Source organism: Triturus cristatus, chromosome 6, assembly GCF_964204655.1.
Source record: "Triturus cristatus chromosome 6, aTriCri1.1, whole genome shotgun sequence".
NCBI classification, from domain to species: Eukaryota; Metazoa; Chordata; class Amphibia; order Caudata; family Salamandridae; genus Triturus; species Triturus cristatus.
In genome coordinates, this window is record NC_140589.1 from 1495643842 (window position 1) to 1495663110 (window position 19269).

At 42.4% G+C, this 19269-nt stretch overlaps 1 protein-coding gene across 3 annotated transcripts in view; it reads left to right on the top strand.

Annotated features, from left to right (window-relative positions):
• The first annotated feature begins 1123 nt into the window (after positions 1-1123).
• GZF1 (GDNF inducible zinc finger protein 1) overlaps positions 1124-19269 on the top strand; it is a 108751-nt gene continuing 90605 nt past the window's right edge. Inside the window, exons 1-3 of one of the 3 annotated variants that reach the window (XM_085612621.1) lie at positions 1124-1262; positions 13222-14587; positions 18602-18696. In XM_085612621.1, the coding sequence (XP_085468747.1) occupies positions 13245-14587; positions 18602-18696 (1438 nt within the window). In that variant the 5' untranslated portion in view covers positions 1124-1262; positions 13222-13244. Of the gene's footprint in view, positions 1263-1560; positions 1666-13221; positions 14588-18601; positions 18697-19269 lie in introns of those variants that run through there. The other 2 variants (XM_085612622.1, XM_085612623.1) reach the window with 2 other exon arrangements.

The window sequence follows — 19269 nt, forward strand, 5'->3', positions numbered from 1 at the left end:
TTGTTCTTTTGTTCTGTAAAGAGGGGAGATGTGTTATACCTGCTGCTCACCCAGTAGGAGTGTGCTGTGTGGAATGTTGGTGCATGGTGATGCACTGGAATGTTGGGTGCCTGTCAGTGTCAGTTGGAGTATGGGCTGAGCAGCAGGGAGGCTACTCCTAGAGGGGCCTAACATCTGGCTTATCCTAGAACCTTACTTTTGGAACTTCTACCTGAAACTAAGATGGAGTATGGACCCTAGTTTCATTACAACACAATGTTGAATATTGACATTAAGCTGCGAGCAAAATTACTCTTGAGTGGTCTACAAGCTTGTACACCCAGATCAGACGGGTTTATCCCTGTAAGGAGTAAGATGTATGAATTTAAGTGGCTGCCCCACATTATACATACTGCCTCTACCTCGGATGAGGACTTAGCATTGGCGGCTCTGGACCTAGAGTGCTTTCGGGGACAGTCGGATGGCAATACATGTGGGTAGCATAGGTTTTGGTCCTGGGTGCGATAAGCGGGTAGTTACTGCAAACAGACTACATAGGCAGGGTGCGAACTGGGAGCATAATCTCGGACCCTTGGAGACTGGGTAGAAGCCTATGAAAGTTTACTATTAAAAACACTTTGAGTCCGCAGTGGTTTGGACCACTGTAAATAGCACCATCCAATCCCTATCGAGAAACGTTGGCAGCGGTCTGCTCATGCAGCCCCGAACGAACCTCTTGCCATCAGGTGAGGATCTACTCCTCGACCATCCGATTGGACAGCTGTGATTAGGGTTCTAATATCAGTCACTCTCATATCCCGCCATCAGCCCTGCACTCAACTAGCACCCTTTCGCCCATCCTTTTTCGATCGTGCGTGGCATCAGTAGCGCCTGCCAGTGTAAGATCAGCTATCGCTTCCGGCTAGAGTATCCATCCGAGTGAACGTACGCCAACCAGCAGAGCAGTAAGCAAGCAAGACGGGTTGGAGTCGGAGACTGATAATGTTTATATACTACAAAGGCACGTGCTGACTCCACAGCCAATCCGCACTTTTCGAATGCTCTGAAGCGTACTAGAGGCGGCTGAGATGCCGACCGCTCTCCAATCCTATGTCATTTTACATATTACGAGTCCTTCCCACTTCCACACAGCACCCGGGATATTTCCATTCATGGGATTGGCTGACATGCGACCCGGAAGCACTGGCATTATGGACAAATGTCGTCTGTTAAAATATCAATAACGGACAACGATCATAAGACTGAATTCACCTACGGTCCGTGTAAGTAGTGGACAAGTGCTCCGGACGCCTTGCGTGTTTGTTTAAAGAAACTTTAACAATATAGTTGTCGACATAACCCCTTTAATTAAACTTTAATTAAACTTATCAGCATTATATTGAACTATTGTCGGTTGTTCAACTCAGTAAAAGCAAATGCACTTCCCAATTCATTACATGGCATATAATGTGCTGCATCTACAAGTGAAGACAGAATGGTGAAGGTGACGGCAGGAAATAATTAAGCGAGAAATTGGGATGTTAAAACGTTAATTCGGGATTCCATGTACCCAGGATGTTTTGGATCTTGGGTGGGGAATTGGATTGGGTGGGCGTGAAGCCAGTAGAGTTTCTACGCATGGCTGGGAGAATAGCTTTCGGTGGAGACCCAAGATTTTTTACCTTGGTAGGAACTTCTTGGTACTGAGAATGGTGTATCCTTGCAAATAGTAGGGTCGGTGTCTGCTTAACATTATGTGTGGTAAACTGGGCTGAGAGGAGCCATTTTCGTTAGGTCTAGTCTCTTAGGATACACATTCACTTAATTGTATATGGCATTAGGGGTTTCATAGGTCGTCTTCTTTGTTGGTTTATTTATAAAGTGAAACAAGTAAGCTTGTATCTTATTCCTTGTGAATGTATTGCATAGGGCTATTCTTTTTTGTGCGTCTCCTAGACACCACCAGCAGAGGTCATTAATTTACCTGCGAGGCTGCTTGTTTACACGAATCCAAAGTTCACTGGCATGTCGCAGCTATTTTCTGTAATGCTGTGACAACTCAGTTATATGCCTCTGTACTATAAATTGGTCTTCATTTCAGATTGCCGCGCATTCTTCTGACTCCACTTGTGCAATTTAACTTGCGTCTCTAATTTCCCGGTGCGTTTTCTGGATTGTCCTGGACTTCCCTGCCCTTTCGCTCGCAGTATCTACCTTCTCAACTAAATCAACTGCTCCTCAGTCCATTCTTTGTCTGAATCTCTGGGTCTTTGAGTTGTGCATGCGCTCACACAGTGGCTTCTTTGCACCATCATACTCTTTGGGAGGATGTGTTGTTCGAGCTGTCACACATCTTCTAAATGGGGATAAAGTGGAAGCGTAAAGTCTTTCTCTACGAGCATGCCAATAGTATGCAGGGGATTCAGAGGTTTCCTCCTTGGGTGCGGCTGTGTCCCCTACTATAGCCTCTCAGATCAGTCAACCGCCAACGACTCAACATATCAGAATTGTTTCTGTTTCTGCCAATAGATCACACCCTGGCACAAGGCTCCTGTTAATTGTATGATATGACAGGTTTTTGCTAATGGATAGAATGGTACTTAAATTGAAACACCAGACTCGATGACCAAGCCAGAACCTTACAGTGTCATACAGGAATAATGAACAACCTAGGCTTTATTAGCTCCTCCGCCTCTCCTAACATATTTGTTAGTTCCCTGTCTTGCCCAAAGCGAAGGACTTATTGTTGGATTTAACTTATTTGTTTGGCCATAAGAACCTTACCAAATGTGCGGAAGGGTAACTCCTTATCTTACACAATAATTAAGGAATTACCCCCCCCCTCCTCAAACCATGGATGATGATTGTTAATTTTTTTTCCACCCTGCCTTTCCACGAACAGGTATTTCAGAGGCGATTTGTGTTCTTTAACAGAAAAAATGTTTCTGGGTCAGCAGGCCTCGACAGTGGTGCTACATTTGCAATTTGGACCACGGCTGCTTGTTGCTCCATTCTTCTCCTTCATCATTTAGAGAGTGCAGTAGCCAGACAGGTTAGCCTGCTGACTCCTGGAGTTCATTTCTCTGTCCTTTGGTACAAGTGGGAGCAGGTCCAGCCCTTTAGGTGTCTACGCAGGTCAGAGACAGAAGGCCCAGTCCTCTTCTGTTCATCTACAGGTCCAGATGTGTGCTGATGAGCTATGGGTGAAGTGGCACTGTTGTAGTTTCTCTAGCGATGGGTGGGGGTGTCTCCTAGAAAATACCTAACTAGTGGGCAAAAAGTTCTCCAGGAAAACCTTCCTACTTTTGCAGCACATCCTGTATGCCTCACTGTAAACTATCCCACAGTGTGCCATTCCTAGTAAAACCCAACATGACAGAACCTATCTGTCCCTAGAATAAGTTGTTGGCCCTCCCTGGGTTGTTTCAAGGGAACTTAACAGCCCCCCACCCCCCCATCAACCACACCCATCTGGTTCTGGAATCAGCTCCCCCTCCCACGCTCGTTCATATTTCTTGCCCTGAACTGCGCCCTCACAGCATCTGTGGGTGTGGCAGACACTGGAAGGTCAGAATTACTATTTTAACTCCAGTCCTAGAACATTTAGACAAAAAGCAACTTTCTCCAGAACATTCCAGGACGCCAATTTAGTATTCCAACTTCAGTCCTGGAATATTTTGGGCACAGTTATACATTTCCCAAGTATTTTTAGGAATAGTTGAAAAGTAGTAATTCTGAAAGGCAGAAAGTGCTACCCTGAGGGTGCAGCTCAGGGCAAAAATCTAGGAATACTCCCTCCCACTGGGATGGCGCAAGGATGCCTACCAACACTCTGCTCTGGGATTAAAAGGTCTGTTTCTTCAGGTCTCCTTTTACACATAACTGTGTTAGGCCAGGCCTCATCTGGGACCATTTCAAGATCATGAAGTTCATGAACCTTCCTAACTGCTCTTCCTTAGTTGAGAAGAGCCATATATCTTCCATCCAGGTCCTCCTTCAAAAATGTCCATGCCATTGTCTCTGCTCTTAGAGCAGTTTTCAAACCCCATTAAGAGGAAAGCACTGACTGGGCAGCTGCTGACAGGCTAATGCTAATTAGCCCACTGAAGGTTTAGGCAGGCAGAGTCTAACTTTTGGAAAAGTTACTTTTCCCATATGTTTATCAAAAATCCAGCTTCACTATTCAATTGGATGTTTAATGAATATTAAAAACAGTGCTTGAAACGTTTTGGTAGTTTATACCAAAGCACAGTTAGCAAAAATAGGAATTTCAATGCCAACATGAAGTTCTTGCTGTGCCAGTTAAAATACTAGGCATGCTACCATGTGGGCTGCACACTTGTGACTTGCTTAATATTTATTTGAGAAGTTATTTATTTGTTTGAGAAGTTTTATACAGCGCTGGCTAGACCCGGAGGTATCGGCGCGCTTTACATGAGGAAGAGCATTGTTTTAGAACATAGTTACATCCGTTGCAAGGAACGTAGTTACGTGAGTTACCAAAGCGTAGAATAAACATTAGAAAGAAGAAGAACAGGCATGGGGAGAGAAATTTGGGCGGGACAGGAAAGGAACAGGCAACGTAGACAAAGACTAATAGAGGGAAGAGGTGGGGCAGGGGTAGGAAACACTACGGGGAAATGAGGAGAACAGTGTCCGACTTCCGGCTGGGTAGGTGACGGCTGAGGGATGAACCAGATCCAAACTCCTCTATAGCTGCATATGACAGATCCACTGGTCATCGGTCAAAGGTAGCTCAGGCACCGCAATGCATTCAGAAGGTTATGGATTCCGCCTAGGGGGGCATTGTCAAAAGAGTTCCATCGGTCATAGTGTACGGTGCTGTGCTCCCAATGGTAGTGGGAACATACCCAATCCTCTCCTGCGTGTGTCTTCCTTGTCTCTGTGGTCTCATCCAGAGGGACTCTGAAACTCCAGGGAACAGATGCAGGAACCCTCCCCAACAAGGGGAGAAGGAGTGCTTTGGAGAAGGGCCCACTCATGGTGGCCATCTTGGGGACAGTCATTGCTGTAGGAAGATTTGAAAGTTGAGGCCTTGGTTCAATCGCCTGGGATTCTGCTGCCCCAAATAGAACAAATGGTGGTGGTAATAGTGTAGGTTCTAAACAGTCAATTAACAAGTGTAGGAGACCATTTAGATCAAAGCTTTATCAATAGCATCTGCATTCGGACTGAATTGAGTCAGAGAGCAGATTATAGCAGGCCAGGGGCCATAGAGTGAAGAGAGCTCAGGCAGACTAGGAAATCCGCAATTACACAGGAGACAGAATATTTTGGTGAGTTGCGGGTAGATGCGGATCGAAGAACAATCTCGGTCGCCAATTTAAGATCAGGCAGTGACTCCGGAGCGATCGTCGCAAGGAGTGAGAACAGCGCAACAAAGGTAAAACCAAAAGAAGGGGGGGTACCTTGAGTGGAGGGCCACAAATGGCTTTCTCCAACAAGAAACGGTCATTCCGTGATGAGTATAGAAGAGCCTCAAGGCGCTGTGGTCGGGAGTGTCGGTCATTTTGGAGCCAATGTGATGTTCCAAAACTGAATTTGTTTGCCCCTCCTGGCCTCCTTGGGCTCTGGTCGAATAGTGGGAACTCACCGCGGATCCTGTTAGCGGGATGTCTCCATTCGGCCTTTCCGCACCTCTCGGAGTAGCCGAAGAGCGTCCGCTTGCATCCAGTACTGCACACTACCACGCGCAGCAAAGAACAGCAATTTCCGTGGCAAAGGGGGAACAGGCGCAGGCTCCGAAAACCCTCTATGTGCTGCGGCTGTGGGGAGGGTATTCCCGCCATACTGCCCCGACTCACTCATTCGAGCTGCCTGTTTCTCACCGAACCCGGAGGCTAATCCAGCTGTCGGGCTTGCTCACCCCTTCGCCGCTCCGCGGGTCGGTCCGCATCGTGTCTCTCTCCAAAGAGATCTACGGCCACTTTATTCCCGGGAGATTCATCCTCCTGCGGCATCAGAGATACTGATAATATTGAAAAGTAGGATTCTTTCTTATCAAAAAGGATTATTATGGCATGTTTGCTCGCATGTTCAAAAGCTGCAACAGGCTATATGTGTAAGCCTGAAGCCATTCTTTTCCTTGTCAGCATAGCAGATGGCACAATAGGTGCTGCAGTCCACAGGTGATATTTAACTTTCTATTACAAAGGTGTATTTCCGTGCACCATATCCTATGTACAATGAGGAGCTAAAAATATTAAAGAAGAACTGCAAACAAGCTGAACGAAAATGGAGGAAACTCTATGAGGAACAGGATAAGGTAGCACTGAAAATAGCACTAGGCACATACAAAGAAACAATTGCCAAGACAAAAGCCGATTACTATGCAAAATCCATTCTAGAGGCATCGAGCAATGCCAGAGCCATTTCTAGGTCTCGTCTGAGACGGCGCATACGCTGTCTCTTCGAGAGACATTTAGTAAGTGGCTTTTAAAAGTGCCACCAGAGGCTTTTCCTGGCCTCAAGCTTGCATTCACGAGCGCTTGCACACGCACGCAGCTGCCATCTGTCTTTCCTCTGTCTGGCCGTCATGGCTAATGAAGCACAGCGCTCTCCCAAGCGCCTCGGTCTGCCCCTCCCCCACCTCATCAGCTTCTTATTACAAGCTTCCCGCGTCACGCGTCCAATGCTTGTTTTATCTAACCAGCAGCACTCCATCTCCCAAAGTTACAACCTCACCGACCTAACAAAGACACTGCAGTTTCTTCCGGAGTTTCAGTCCCTGAGCCCTGTGCTCGCTCTTCAGAGTGCAGAATGTGAAAGATATTTTAACGACGCATAGGATTTTATATTTAAATAATGATGTCACTCAACACCACAAAGCCCACCTTGATCACCCTGCTTTAAGGTGGTAACCCGAGAGGCAGCGGGCCAGAATAAAGAGACCCTTCTTCGGGCTGTTACTTAAGTAAGGGCAGGCGGGAAAGTCACAGTTGTTAGCATACCTTTGTTATGACCCAACAAACGTCGAAAGAAACTGCGCAGATTGCGTTTTTTTTCATGAGCAAAAATCCATTACATTCACATGCCCCTAAAAAAACATAAAACTCGTTGCGTAGAATCTCAGCTTTTTTTACATTTACTTATCCTCTGCGAATTTGTAATTCTGAAAGCAGTTTGGCGTTGAACTTAATGTCAAACGTTCTGTTCTTAAACCGCCACAAAATGTTGCATTGAATTAAAGGCGACACCCAGGTCTTCATAAAACTCCCTCATAATTAAATAAATAAAATGTCAACTTTTGGAGACATTTTGTGCAAATCCCCAGTGTATGCAAGACTTCCCATGAAGAAAGCTGTGTGACAATGGCTGTGCATTCCCATGGCAGGCAGTAAATGTGTGCACTCACAAGTCTCCTCTAAGCGTTAGCCACCCTTTGAGGGTGCCTCAGGCAGACGAAGTGACTCGGTGTTTAGTGTACTTCGCTCAAGCACTAGAACAGCCCCTCTCTGATAGTCATTGTTTTCTCTGTTGAGTTGTTTGTTGTCTTTGCTTCCCACGCGGGTGTTGGCTGCGCTCTGACAACTGCTTTTCCGCATGAGTTGCGCTCCTCGGGCCTGGAAGTCTCCACACACTTCCAGTCTATTAGAGGCCTGCCTGCACTGTTTGTGCCCGGGAGCCACTCCAAGTCGAGGTGGGTAGAGCGTGGGCCCTGTTGAGCGTTTTAGGTGGAGATCTGATTATATAGTCTTTTACCTCGTTAATAGGTCTGGGGATCATTGTTTATCACAGGTTTAATAGCACTTGAACGTAATCAAACTATGCTTTGCTTGAGAAAGTTTAGTCAGCTTTTCAGGCGCCTCCTTTTGATGTTTCTCTGCTGTTGTTGTGACACATTGCCTGCTGAGCTGCTTTCTGTTGTGTATTTGATCACTCTAGTTTGTTCCTTGGTGATCATTATTGCTGTCCTAAGTACAGTATCCAAAACAGGAGAAAAATCGGACTATTCATATATAATTTGAAGAAATGGAAACAAATGTGCCCTTTTTGCACACTGCTGCCCATGTTCACTGTTGTCCCCTGTATAGTGTCCCTTTTCACGTGGTGATTTATTTAATTGGTAACCCAGGGTGTTGTCCTAACATCAGGTATGTTTTTTGTTGTTGCAGTTTTATATAGCGCAAACTCTACCCGAAGGTATTGGAGTGCTTTACATGAACACAAGTTACGTTACATAAGGACACATTCATTTTTGGTAGGCACGGGGAGATTAATTGATGTGCCCAGAATGATAGGATGTTGAGCTGACGCGTGGTATCAATTGCCTTTCGCACCAAGGACATTGTGCTGCATAACTAAATACTTATAAGGTCCCAAAAGCGAGACCTATTGGCTATGCCAATGCTTGTTAAAATAGCGAATGACCTCTCCAAACCAGACTGTATGAAAAATAAGATCATTGCAACACAGAATCTCTGTGACCGTCTAGCAGACTACTTCGAGGAGAAGATTACTTAAATTATTGATGATCTGAACATCAATAAGGGAGATGAGATAGATCGTGGATCTGGACAATGTGAGTCGAGGACACCGGGACAGCAGAGGGAAGAAGTAGATAAAGACAAGCTGATAAGTCTGGATTATCTCCAGATTCCCACAGAAGAAGAGTTCAGTCAACTTGTTCTGAGCGTCTCTTCGGGTCACCACTGGACCCTCTCCCACACAGAGTGTGCAAAGAATTTAAGGAAGAGCTGTTTCCTCAGCTCCGACAAGTCTGCTGCCAATCGTTAAGTGAGGGAGTTGTCCCATTCTGCTGGAAAATGGTAACGGTGACACCACTGCTAAAGAAAACCACGCTTGATCCTCTCTGTCCATCTAACTACAGACCTATCTCCTTGCTCCCCTACCCGGTAAAGATTCTAGAGTGACTAGTCAGCAAAACCCTCTCACAATTTCTAGAAAACAACCATAAATTAGACGATGTACAACTTGGGTTCCGTCCAGCTCATGGAACTAAAACCACACTAGTAACTGTCCTAGGCGAATTAAGAACGCGAGCAGATACAGGCCATTCAGTTATACTAGTGTTACTAGACATGTCAGCCGCTTCCGACACGGTTAATCATAACATTCTTTTGGGAAGACTTATGGATGTCAGTATTCGGGGGGAAAAATGCTGGACTGGTTTAAGTCATATCTATCGGACATGGTGTCCCTCAGGGATCGGCGATCAGCCCGATTCTGTTTAATGTGTACCTGAGCCCATTAATCTCCATTATTAAATCCTATGGCATTAAACTGGTAAACTACGCTGATTACACACAACTTATCTTCTCACTGGAGGGGAATCAATCGGTATCACTGGACAGATTCCACGAATGTATGACAAAAACGGCAAGCTGGCTTAGGGACAACTCTTTACAGTTTAACGGTGACAAGACAGAAATCTTGCACTACACAGCAAGTAAAGTCCCATGCCCACTTCTGACCAATTTTTGGCCAACTACCACAGCAAAACAATTAATCCCATCAAAGACAGTGCGTAATCTGGGAGTGATGTTTGATGATAATCTAAAACTAGACTCCCAAGTAGACAAAAATGTGGGAATCTGCTTTTCACTGATCAGAGCCTTACGGAAAATACTCCCTATGCTACCGACAGTCAGAGCGTTGGTGATGAGAAGTGTTATCATGAGTCGGCTCGACTACTGTAACGCTCTGCTACTAGGTGCACCAAACTCTTTGTTGAAGAAACTTCAAAGAGTTCAGACAATAGCGGCCAAGATGACTTTAAAAAGACAGCGTAGGTCTTTGGCTACCCAGTCCCTCAAGTACCTCCACTGGCTGCTGATTATGCAGAGAATTCAGTTCAAATCGCTATGCATAGTCTTCAAGGCAGTACACAAAATGGAACCCAGGCCACTGCAGAGTAAATTTACGTGGTACAACCCGATCAGAAGTCTTAGGTCATCAACAGCTAGGTTTGTGAACGCCCATAGAATTAGAAAAAACAGGATGGGAGGTAGAGCATTCAGCACTGTAGCCGCGTGACTGTGGAATGACCTCCCGGTAGATCTCAGACAAATAGACGATCTTCTTCAATTTAGAAAAAGGCTCAAAACCTGGCTCTTTCCTAGAGACTAATTAAACCCGGCCTTCGATCTGTATTAATTTTGGTTGTGGATTGGTATTGTATGTGCTCAATTAAACTTAAGATAATCTCAGCACCAGGATACCCGTGGGCTGATAGTGCGCTTTATATGTAGAGAGGAGTTGGCCTAACGGCTAGGGCACTCGACCTCGGACCTGGGGAACTGGGTTCGAGTCTCGGTAATGACGCTGAACATCCTGTGATTCTGGGCAAATCACTTAATCTCCCCGTGCCTAACAAAAAATGAATGTGTGTCCTCATGTAACTTAACTGGTGCTATGTAAAGCGCTCTGATACCTGATTGGATTTGGGTCAAGTTCGCGTTATATAACGTGTTTATTACATTACGTGACCTTACTGGGAAATTAAATTTGCCAATTTCACCATGTTTTAAGGGTCAGAGCACACACACTGGGGACTAGTCAGCAGAACCCCAATGTGTGGAGTTCTAAAACCAGCAATACTAGTTAGCAAAAAATGGGGGTGATCCCACAAACCGGGGGATTTTCTAACAGTGGGCTTTAGGTCAATCCCTTGCTCTTGATTGGATGGCTTCCTTTTCTATCTTATTTCCCTGCTTTTTATTCAACGGCTCTCTTTTTTTCTTTGACCCCACCTTTGGAGCATTGTTTGGTCCTATGCTGTACAACATTGACAAGCAAAAACATTTTCATTCTCTTTTTGGCAGTGCTGAAAAGTGTTGGCAAAAAGCAATACCAAAGGCAGTAGGTCTGAACTGGCAGTGAAAAGGCAAGACGTTTGGGCTTAGCCACTGATTGTTAATTTTTTCTTTACCTGCGGAAATTTCCTTTGTTAGTTTCTAAATAGTTAAAAGCCCTACATTTGAACTCTTGTTTTTCCAAAGTTTGAGGCAGATTGTTTAAGGATAAAAAACATAGATTTGCTTATTAAGTGTTTTGTCAACCGTAAGTAAAGAGGCACAAATGCCATCTTTTTAACTTGTTACATAGGCACTCCCAGAGATATGGTCAGATTTGTAAATTCATTTCTTTGCTCCTAACGTTTTCACCATTTGTTAAAGCCACACTCAGTGAATCAGACACATATATAATCTTTTATTTGATACCCGAAAAATGGTCATTGTTTCATCAAAGAAATGAAACGTTATTAAACCCAGATGAATGTGCTGTATCTAGAGTCTAAATAAAAACCAATGTTACTTATGTTTGGTGAGAATAGCGTGAAATCAGCTCAAAAGAATTGTACAGACACACAGAGGCAACTGCCTTTTTATGCTCTTTTTCAAATTTGGTTAGATTCAGTTGTGTACATTTACTATAATTTAAAACATAAAGTTATGTATTGGAGTCTGCAGATGTGTGTAAATCTTGCGCTGTCCTAATGCATATTGGCTGTTGAAAAATGAAGTTTCCTTGCCTGCCTTCTAAGAGATCTGTGGGCCTTTTTTTATAAAGCTCGGCAGACCATGCTCTGCAAAGAAAATCATATAATGATATGCCAGATAAGTAAACAACTCACAGTGTGTTCCAGGGCACATTGCAGAGGACAGAAATGCCCCTATTTTCCATGAGAAAAGTGCCATCTCTAAGCCCAGAGATTCCAAGACTTTGAAACAAAGTCTTCTAACACGTGCAGTTGTACAGCTTTCTAGATTATCATGAGAGCATTGTTAGTGGGCAGTGACTTTTATGAATGACACTGCTTCACTTCTGAAATAGGTGTATCATAATCAAAATCTCAATTTCGCTAACAAAAACACATGTGAAATAAGGTTGTGGTTACGAGTAAGAATTAAAAACGTTTAAAATAAGCCTAGTTATGGTCACCGGTGAACCCACGGGCGAACCCAAGCCAGTATTTATTTGGGGTACTGAAGGGAGCCTTAAGTGACCCGTTTTAGATGTTTTTAATGAGATTTAATCCTAATATTTCATTTAACTTCAGCAGTGACGCCCTCTGTGCACACATCAGAAAGTTGTGCCTGTTTGCCATAATACTTTGCTTTTTGACTAATGCAGAGCTCTGGTTAGTGATTCCTTCTATATTTAATCCAATGTAAACACATTTGTTGTTAGCACTATATCACCTCTCGAAAGGCGTACACAAGTGCATTTCCTTGCTGAAATATTGTCAGGATTTCAGCTATAACGTTGAAGGATGTTGTATAACCTATTCTTTCTTCACCATTTTTCTTGTTCTTACGTAATGATGCTGGGCTTTCGTGTTCACATTTGTACTTTTTTAATTTTATGAATAACGTTTTGCATTATAAGACTTGCACTTGGGAAAACTACTAATTGCCTACGCTTTATGGTAGCATTTGGTAAACCAGCTGTTAGAAGAAGTAATCTTACTCCAAAAATGTCTTTTAGTCTCTGGTTCAAGCTGACTGTGATTGATTTTAAAGTTTGGCAGTGTCTTGGGCCATGCTGCAAGTGAACCAGTTTTGTGCACTACAGGAGGGAAGGGCATTGATTTTCATTTAAAAAAAAATGAACTATTGCAAAGTTATAATTTAATTGTGTGACTATTAAGAAATTTACAAAAATGTAAACTTATTTGAACAGTTCAAGAGCAGACAGGCAGCTGCTTAATTATTCTCAGGCTTCTTCCTGGTCACAGAGTATAAGCTCAAAGGCAGTTGCCTTGAACAGTGTAACAACATCAGTATATCTGATCATATTTCATAAACTAAAATATAGACCGTAATTCTTAAATCTACTGTTGACTGCACATTTGAATTTCAGTCTAATTCTCTTAAACCTCTGCAGAAATATAGAATTGTTAGGGTAAAATGTGACTTTGAAAAAATGTTCTCTGTCCTATTTCCATTACTCTGAGCACTGAGAACTTCACTCTTGGGTCCTCGCAGAGATATATGGCATCTCCTGAAGGCTGAAAATTGCACTCAGCACTGTGCACTACTTTTACAGCTTGGCTCTGGCATTTTGAAGCTTGCCGCTTCTGTACCTATAGGTGCCTCAGCCCCACTGCAGGACTTGCAATTTCCACGTAACAAACCCTGTGATATTTTTTTTTTACTGTGAAATTTAAATTTACTTTGTGTTTACATGTATATGTTCTGTGTGGCTGGTGAGAAGGGCTTTTTTCCATTTAATGAAGTATATTCTTATGTTTTTCAGCAGATGACGTCTAAAAACTCAAAATGGAGTCTCGTGCTGTTATGTTGGAGTCAAAATCGTCCTCTTTTAACCTTCTGAAGGAAATGCATCAGTTGCGTCTTCTTGGCCACTTCTGCGATGTTACAGTGAGAGTGGAGCATCAGGGAGCCAGAGGAGAATTTCTTGCTCACAAGGTTGTTTTGGCTGCTACAAGCAAGTATTTTAAGGAAGTATTTCTAAGTGAGGACCCGATCATGTGTGGTTCTAAAGCTGATATACTCCTAAATGAAGTTCAAGTGGTTGACTTTGCTTCATTTCTTGAGTTTGTGTACACTGCCAAGGTTGAAGTGGAAGAACACAGAGTGCAGAGAATGTTTGAAACTGCAGAAAAGTTAAAATGCTTGGACTTAACTGAAACTTGCTTTCATCTTAAAAAGCAGATGATTGAGACAGTGCTATTGGAATTGCAGCATTTTTCAGAGTCACAGGTGGAGTCCAGGGACGATGAAGGTGCTCATGATGGAAATGTGTTCTTGGATTTGGATGTACATATCGATGAGCCTGCAACTAGCGCAGAGGTTCCATCAGAATCTGTAGTCTCTCCACCAGTAGGAAGTGGCAGTGGAGCGCGTTCCAACCCATCCACTGAAAAATCCCCAGTGGAAGAAGAGAAAAGAGAAGGCCTCAATCCCCCATTTGCAAAAATCAGAAGAGCTAGTGGGAGACTGGCAGGAAGGAAAGTGTTTGTGGAAATTCCTAAGAAGAAGTATACTAGAAGATTGAGAGAACAACAGAAGGACTCAGAAAATAATTCTGTCAGGAACATGCTCATAAATAACCAAAATAGAACTTTGGGGCTGGAAGAACCATCAGAGAAAAATATGAAGTCCGAGGATGAAGAGACTGACAGCAACTGTGAATTCAACGAAAGCGTAAAAAAAACGGATGACAAGAAGAGGAAGGGTGGCAATTTTAAGTGTACAACCTGCAGCAAGGAATTTCTATATGAAAAAAGTTTTTTGAAGCACAACAAACATACTCATGGTGTTTTTACCGAAGTTGTGTACCAGTGTGATACATGCAGTCAGACTTTTGCCAACCGCTGTAACTTGAGGAGCCACCAACGTCATGTTCATAGCAGTGAGCGACGGTTTCCATGTGAGCTCTGTGGGAAAAAGTTCAAGCGGAAAAAGGACATAAAGAGGCATGTTCTTCAGGTGCACGAGGGTGGTGGTGAGCGCCACTTTTGCCAAATTTGTTCTAAAGGTTTAAGCTCCAAAACCGCATTGCGGCTTCATGAACGAACGCACACGGGAGACAAACCTTTTGGGTGCACTCAATGTGAGGCAAGGTTTTCTCAGCCTTCTGCACTTAAAACACACATGAGGTATGAAAAGACTCCATGACATTATTGGATTCTTTTAGGAAAGGTAAAAGCCACTGATAGGAATCTAAATAGAGAATTGAGTGCAAATCCCCTTTCATTTTAGTTGCTCATGGGGATACTGCTGTAAACCAATTTAATTTCTTTATTCTTACCGCTATTTAAATATTATATGGATATGACTTGTGCATTTCCAATGTATTTGGGGTGTACACATTGCTAATCTGTGAACATCATTTTACCATTTTGGTTTTTGTTTTCTAGGCTATAGTATATTGTTTGAGTTCTACATCTTGCAAAGTATTTTAATATGATAATACATTAACATAATTGGGGAGAATGTTATTATGCACCGTACGCAAGTTCCAGATGAATTAAGAATCGGGAAGTATATAGCAAATTACTATTCTTGTCTGTTGCATAAACAGTATATGTTTGTACTATCTTGAATGTTGTTTTAAGTAGATCAATTCAGGAAAATCAGCGTACAAGACTGCTCTTAAGGGCACAGTATAATATGGTTTGGCTGATAGAACCAGGGCATTCATACAGGAACTTCTCATTCACAATTTTGCTAAAAAATAGACGCTTTATGCCATTGTCTGCTTTATTGTCTGTTACTAAATTGTTGTATTCCTTTACGATGAAGTGATAAAAGCGTATTAACTAGGCCTGGGCGTAGTTTGCGGAGTTACGCTATGTGAAACTCCTGCGAAGTGTCAAAAAAACTCTACAGAGTTCCGCAAGGAGCTGAGCGCGGCGTGAAGTGCGGAGCAGAGTTTTCTGCACTCCGCGAGCTCCACAGAGCGCGTAGTGCAGAAAACTCTGCGAATGGAGTGGAGTTAACCACCCTGGCCTAGTATTAACAAGGCACAGATCGCCTAGGCTGTGAATTGATGCTGTGACATGGGAGTCACAGTGGTTTTATCAGCGTAGCATATTTATGAAGAACACTGCACACTAACTTGCTGAGCCGAATACTGAATAGCACCATAGGGTTGTTGCAGATTGTGTTTTTGGGGCTTGAGAATAGAACCGGATGAGAAATTAAAATATCTTTCTAAAACATCAAGTCTTGAATTGTAAGAACTCAGTGCAAACAAGTCAGTGATTAGGATAAAATGTATATTTGTGGCTACAAGCAGTGTGATGACGTGAGGCCTTTTTTGTAATTGCATGGCGCAAATGTGATCATACATTCAGTAGTACTTTAATAGGAGGGACCACATTTTTCACTTGGTAAAAGCAAACCTTTACTCACTTTCTTGGATGCCTTAACCTTTGCAAATAATGTTTTGGTTTATGTTTCCTGCCTATTTTACATCTCCAGCTCCATTAGATGGCCTTTTTGTTTGATTTTTGGGAAAGTTGCTTATGGGCTATTTGGTGATTTGTTCTTTTCTTATATGGGCATTTCTGGAGTTTTCACTTAATATAATGTGTCATATAGTGATGAGCCGCACAGATAGGCATTGCTGCATGATAAGTATCTGGTTACATTTATTTGGAGATAAATTCTTAAAGCATCCCTCTTTTTTCCCTTTACACATGGGTAGCGCTCAAATGTAATTTCTACATTTGGAGGGGCCACGTATATATTTTATGCTCTCGGGTCATCTTGGTTGCTTAATGCTTTGTAATTGTAATTTTTGTTCAGACCCAACATAACGTCATTTTGGCTTGTTAGCCCCAGAAATCTTACCAGCGACCTTAAAGGTTATACCCACATCCTTGGGAGGATCCGTCCAATCCTTGGTACTACCTTGGGAACAATACAACCTTGTAACCTTGAAAAACATCTTCCCTGCTTTGGGTAGGGGTGCATAATTGGCATTACTGCCAGGAAAGAAGAAACTGCCGTCATGGGAGCAGAACACTGCAGTTGACATAACATACTTTGGAGGTTGGACCCAGAACTTACTTTTCAGACATAAAACGGTTCCCTAGTTGGCATCGATCTTTTTGGGAATATATGCCTCTAGAATACATTGCTTCTTTGGGAGTCTAGATTCAATTACTTGGGAGCATTTTAGTGTTTTCTTTGGAATATATAGACCCCATAGATGCCATTGCTTTGTTGGACTGAAGCAACTCCTAGTTCTTCCTGCTTTCTTGTGAGGCAGGATTTCTATTTGCCATTGCTTCTTTTGAAGGCTACCCTGAAGGCTGTATTTCTGTCTTGATTGTATAGAACAGTTGTAATTTCTTTATTGCATGGTTAGTTAAAACCATTACAAAATTAATCATATTTAAAATAAGAAGCTGTTCACGACTCTAGATCTTAAAAACAGTTGAAAACAATACAGTCGAATTTCTAAAATGCAATAAATCAAATAATAAATAACAAATCTTGATGATTTAATAAATAATTTCATTATATACATTGCAGTACAATTGGGCAGAATGGCAATGGTACGCTCAGTCTTGTGCAGCTAATAGGCGTGAAATGATCCATACATTTTTAGGTCTCGCCTGACCCAGCGCATGCGCTGGTCTGGCGAGGCTTATTGAGAGGGCTCCAAAAAGTGCTACCAGGCCAGCCTAGAGCTACAGTGCATGTGCGCGGGCGCGCGCGCTGCGCTTGACCGCAATTACTTTCACGGCCGCTTTGATGTTTGATCGTGATCACTTTAACTTCCGCGGCCGCTTGGCATAGCCAATAGGTCTAGCTTTTGGGACCTTATATGTATTTACTTATGCAACTGTTGCATGGCTAAACACTTATAAGGTCCCAAAGACGAGACCTATTGGCTATGCCAATGCTTGTTTCAAGTTTGCAATTTAGCGGCATATGGTGGCCATTTAGACTCTGTATCAAACTTGCCTGCAGGTTCTTATTCGGAGAGTGTTAAAGCTTTAGCCTAAAAACGGCCTGTGAGCATCTATCAGGATTGGACACCCACACAGAATATGTAAAACTATGTCTTCATAACCATAGAGCCTGCAGTTTGGAGCGGACCACACCTTTTTCCATTGCAACCCTTTTCCCATTGGGGGTTTAATTCCTTTATGGTGAAATTGGCCATTCTGTATGAGAGAACTTTTCGTTGTAAATGTGTTGAGAAATTAGTCTTCAAGTATTGATGGTCAATTATTTGATCATATGAGTTTATCATCATCCGGCATCAGTCTTGTTGGCGAATTGATTCTTGTCCTACAAAAGCATTTTTACAGGTTTATATACTAGCTTTTTAAACACCATTAGGATTCCCACAAATCGTTACGTTTCAAAGAGACAATTGTTGAGCACACAAATATTTGTCATAGGTTCTAAGATGTAGGTCTCATAATTTCAGTCCAAATCTGGTTGCTTAATGTATTTTGGGGGCATCCCACAATTTTTTGCAAACTGTAATGAAGCCCCCTGTCTGACTAATTGTTGATGTGCAAGACCCAACTCCAAATGTACCTGAGCTTGTGACATATTTTGAATAGACCTATAGTTATCATAGCTGGGTTCATATGTTGATGTAATTTTGGCTGTGTAAAGTGCTGAGGATCATTTGGTTGGAAAAGATATAGACTGGTTTATTTCGGTAAATAAGGTTGATATCATAGTAGTTTGGAATCTTGATAGCCAGGGGTTTCTTGAGCTGTGATTTCTTTTTTTCTGTGGTATGTCCTGTCATGTTATGGGCCACTGATGCTTGTGCAATTAAAATAAGTATTCTAGGGAAAATCAAATGGACCACAATGCTGCTGTTATTGAATAGAACAGGATTCCTGCACTTTGTATTATCAGTTCTCTTAAAAGATTCTCAGAATGCTTCCAACACTTAGACATTTAGCTTGGTAGGTCTGTTTAAGAATGAATCCATAATGTTTTCTGGTTTTGCTGTCTTTATCTATTCTACTCTGTGATTAATCCTCTGTTTTCGCAGGTGCTTGCATGTTTATTTATCAGAAACCCAAAATGTAGTCTTTTTTTCTAGGTATTGTTACTTCTTAAGTTTAGAGAAGCACACAATATACTGGGGATCCTCAAGTAACGATGCTACTAATATTTTGTAATTACAGAATTCATACTGGTGAAAAACCATTCTCTTGTGATGACTGTGGTGCAAGATTTACACAGAACCACATACTCATTTACCATAAAAGATGTCACACAGGTAAGATTGCCATTGTGTTTTTTTTAATGTAAGGGAAATTGATTTTTTTATCCGATATGATTAGTGTACTTTCAGACGTTTGTGTGAATAACCCTAGTTACATGCTACTAATTCAATAACAGTCGGGTCCTTCCGGGATCCAAGCCCTCGTCAGGTGGTGCGTTGTCCGACGAACCCACTGCCGGATAATCCAATTACCAGTCTCAAGAAACGAAAAACGCACTCTCAAAGGTCTGTCTTTTTTAATCATAAATCGCTACGCGTTTCGACACAACCTGTGTCTTGGTCACACGATTACTTCTGGATTCTCAAACATACATATAGGTATATGTAAACATAGAAGAGGTGCTAACATATTGCTCATTTAGGCTGCAAAGCGGCCGCCATTTCTAAACAGGTACAAACCTCGTACAATTAGATGAATATAACCAAGTATTCTTTGAGTTCTGACATTCGATCAGCTTGTTAACATTTTACATATTGAATTCCAATTATGTCATGTTGTCGGATATATGCAATACGTTTTACCGCACATTAAATTTCCGACAAAAGATTCAACCAACTTTATCCATT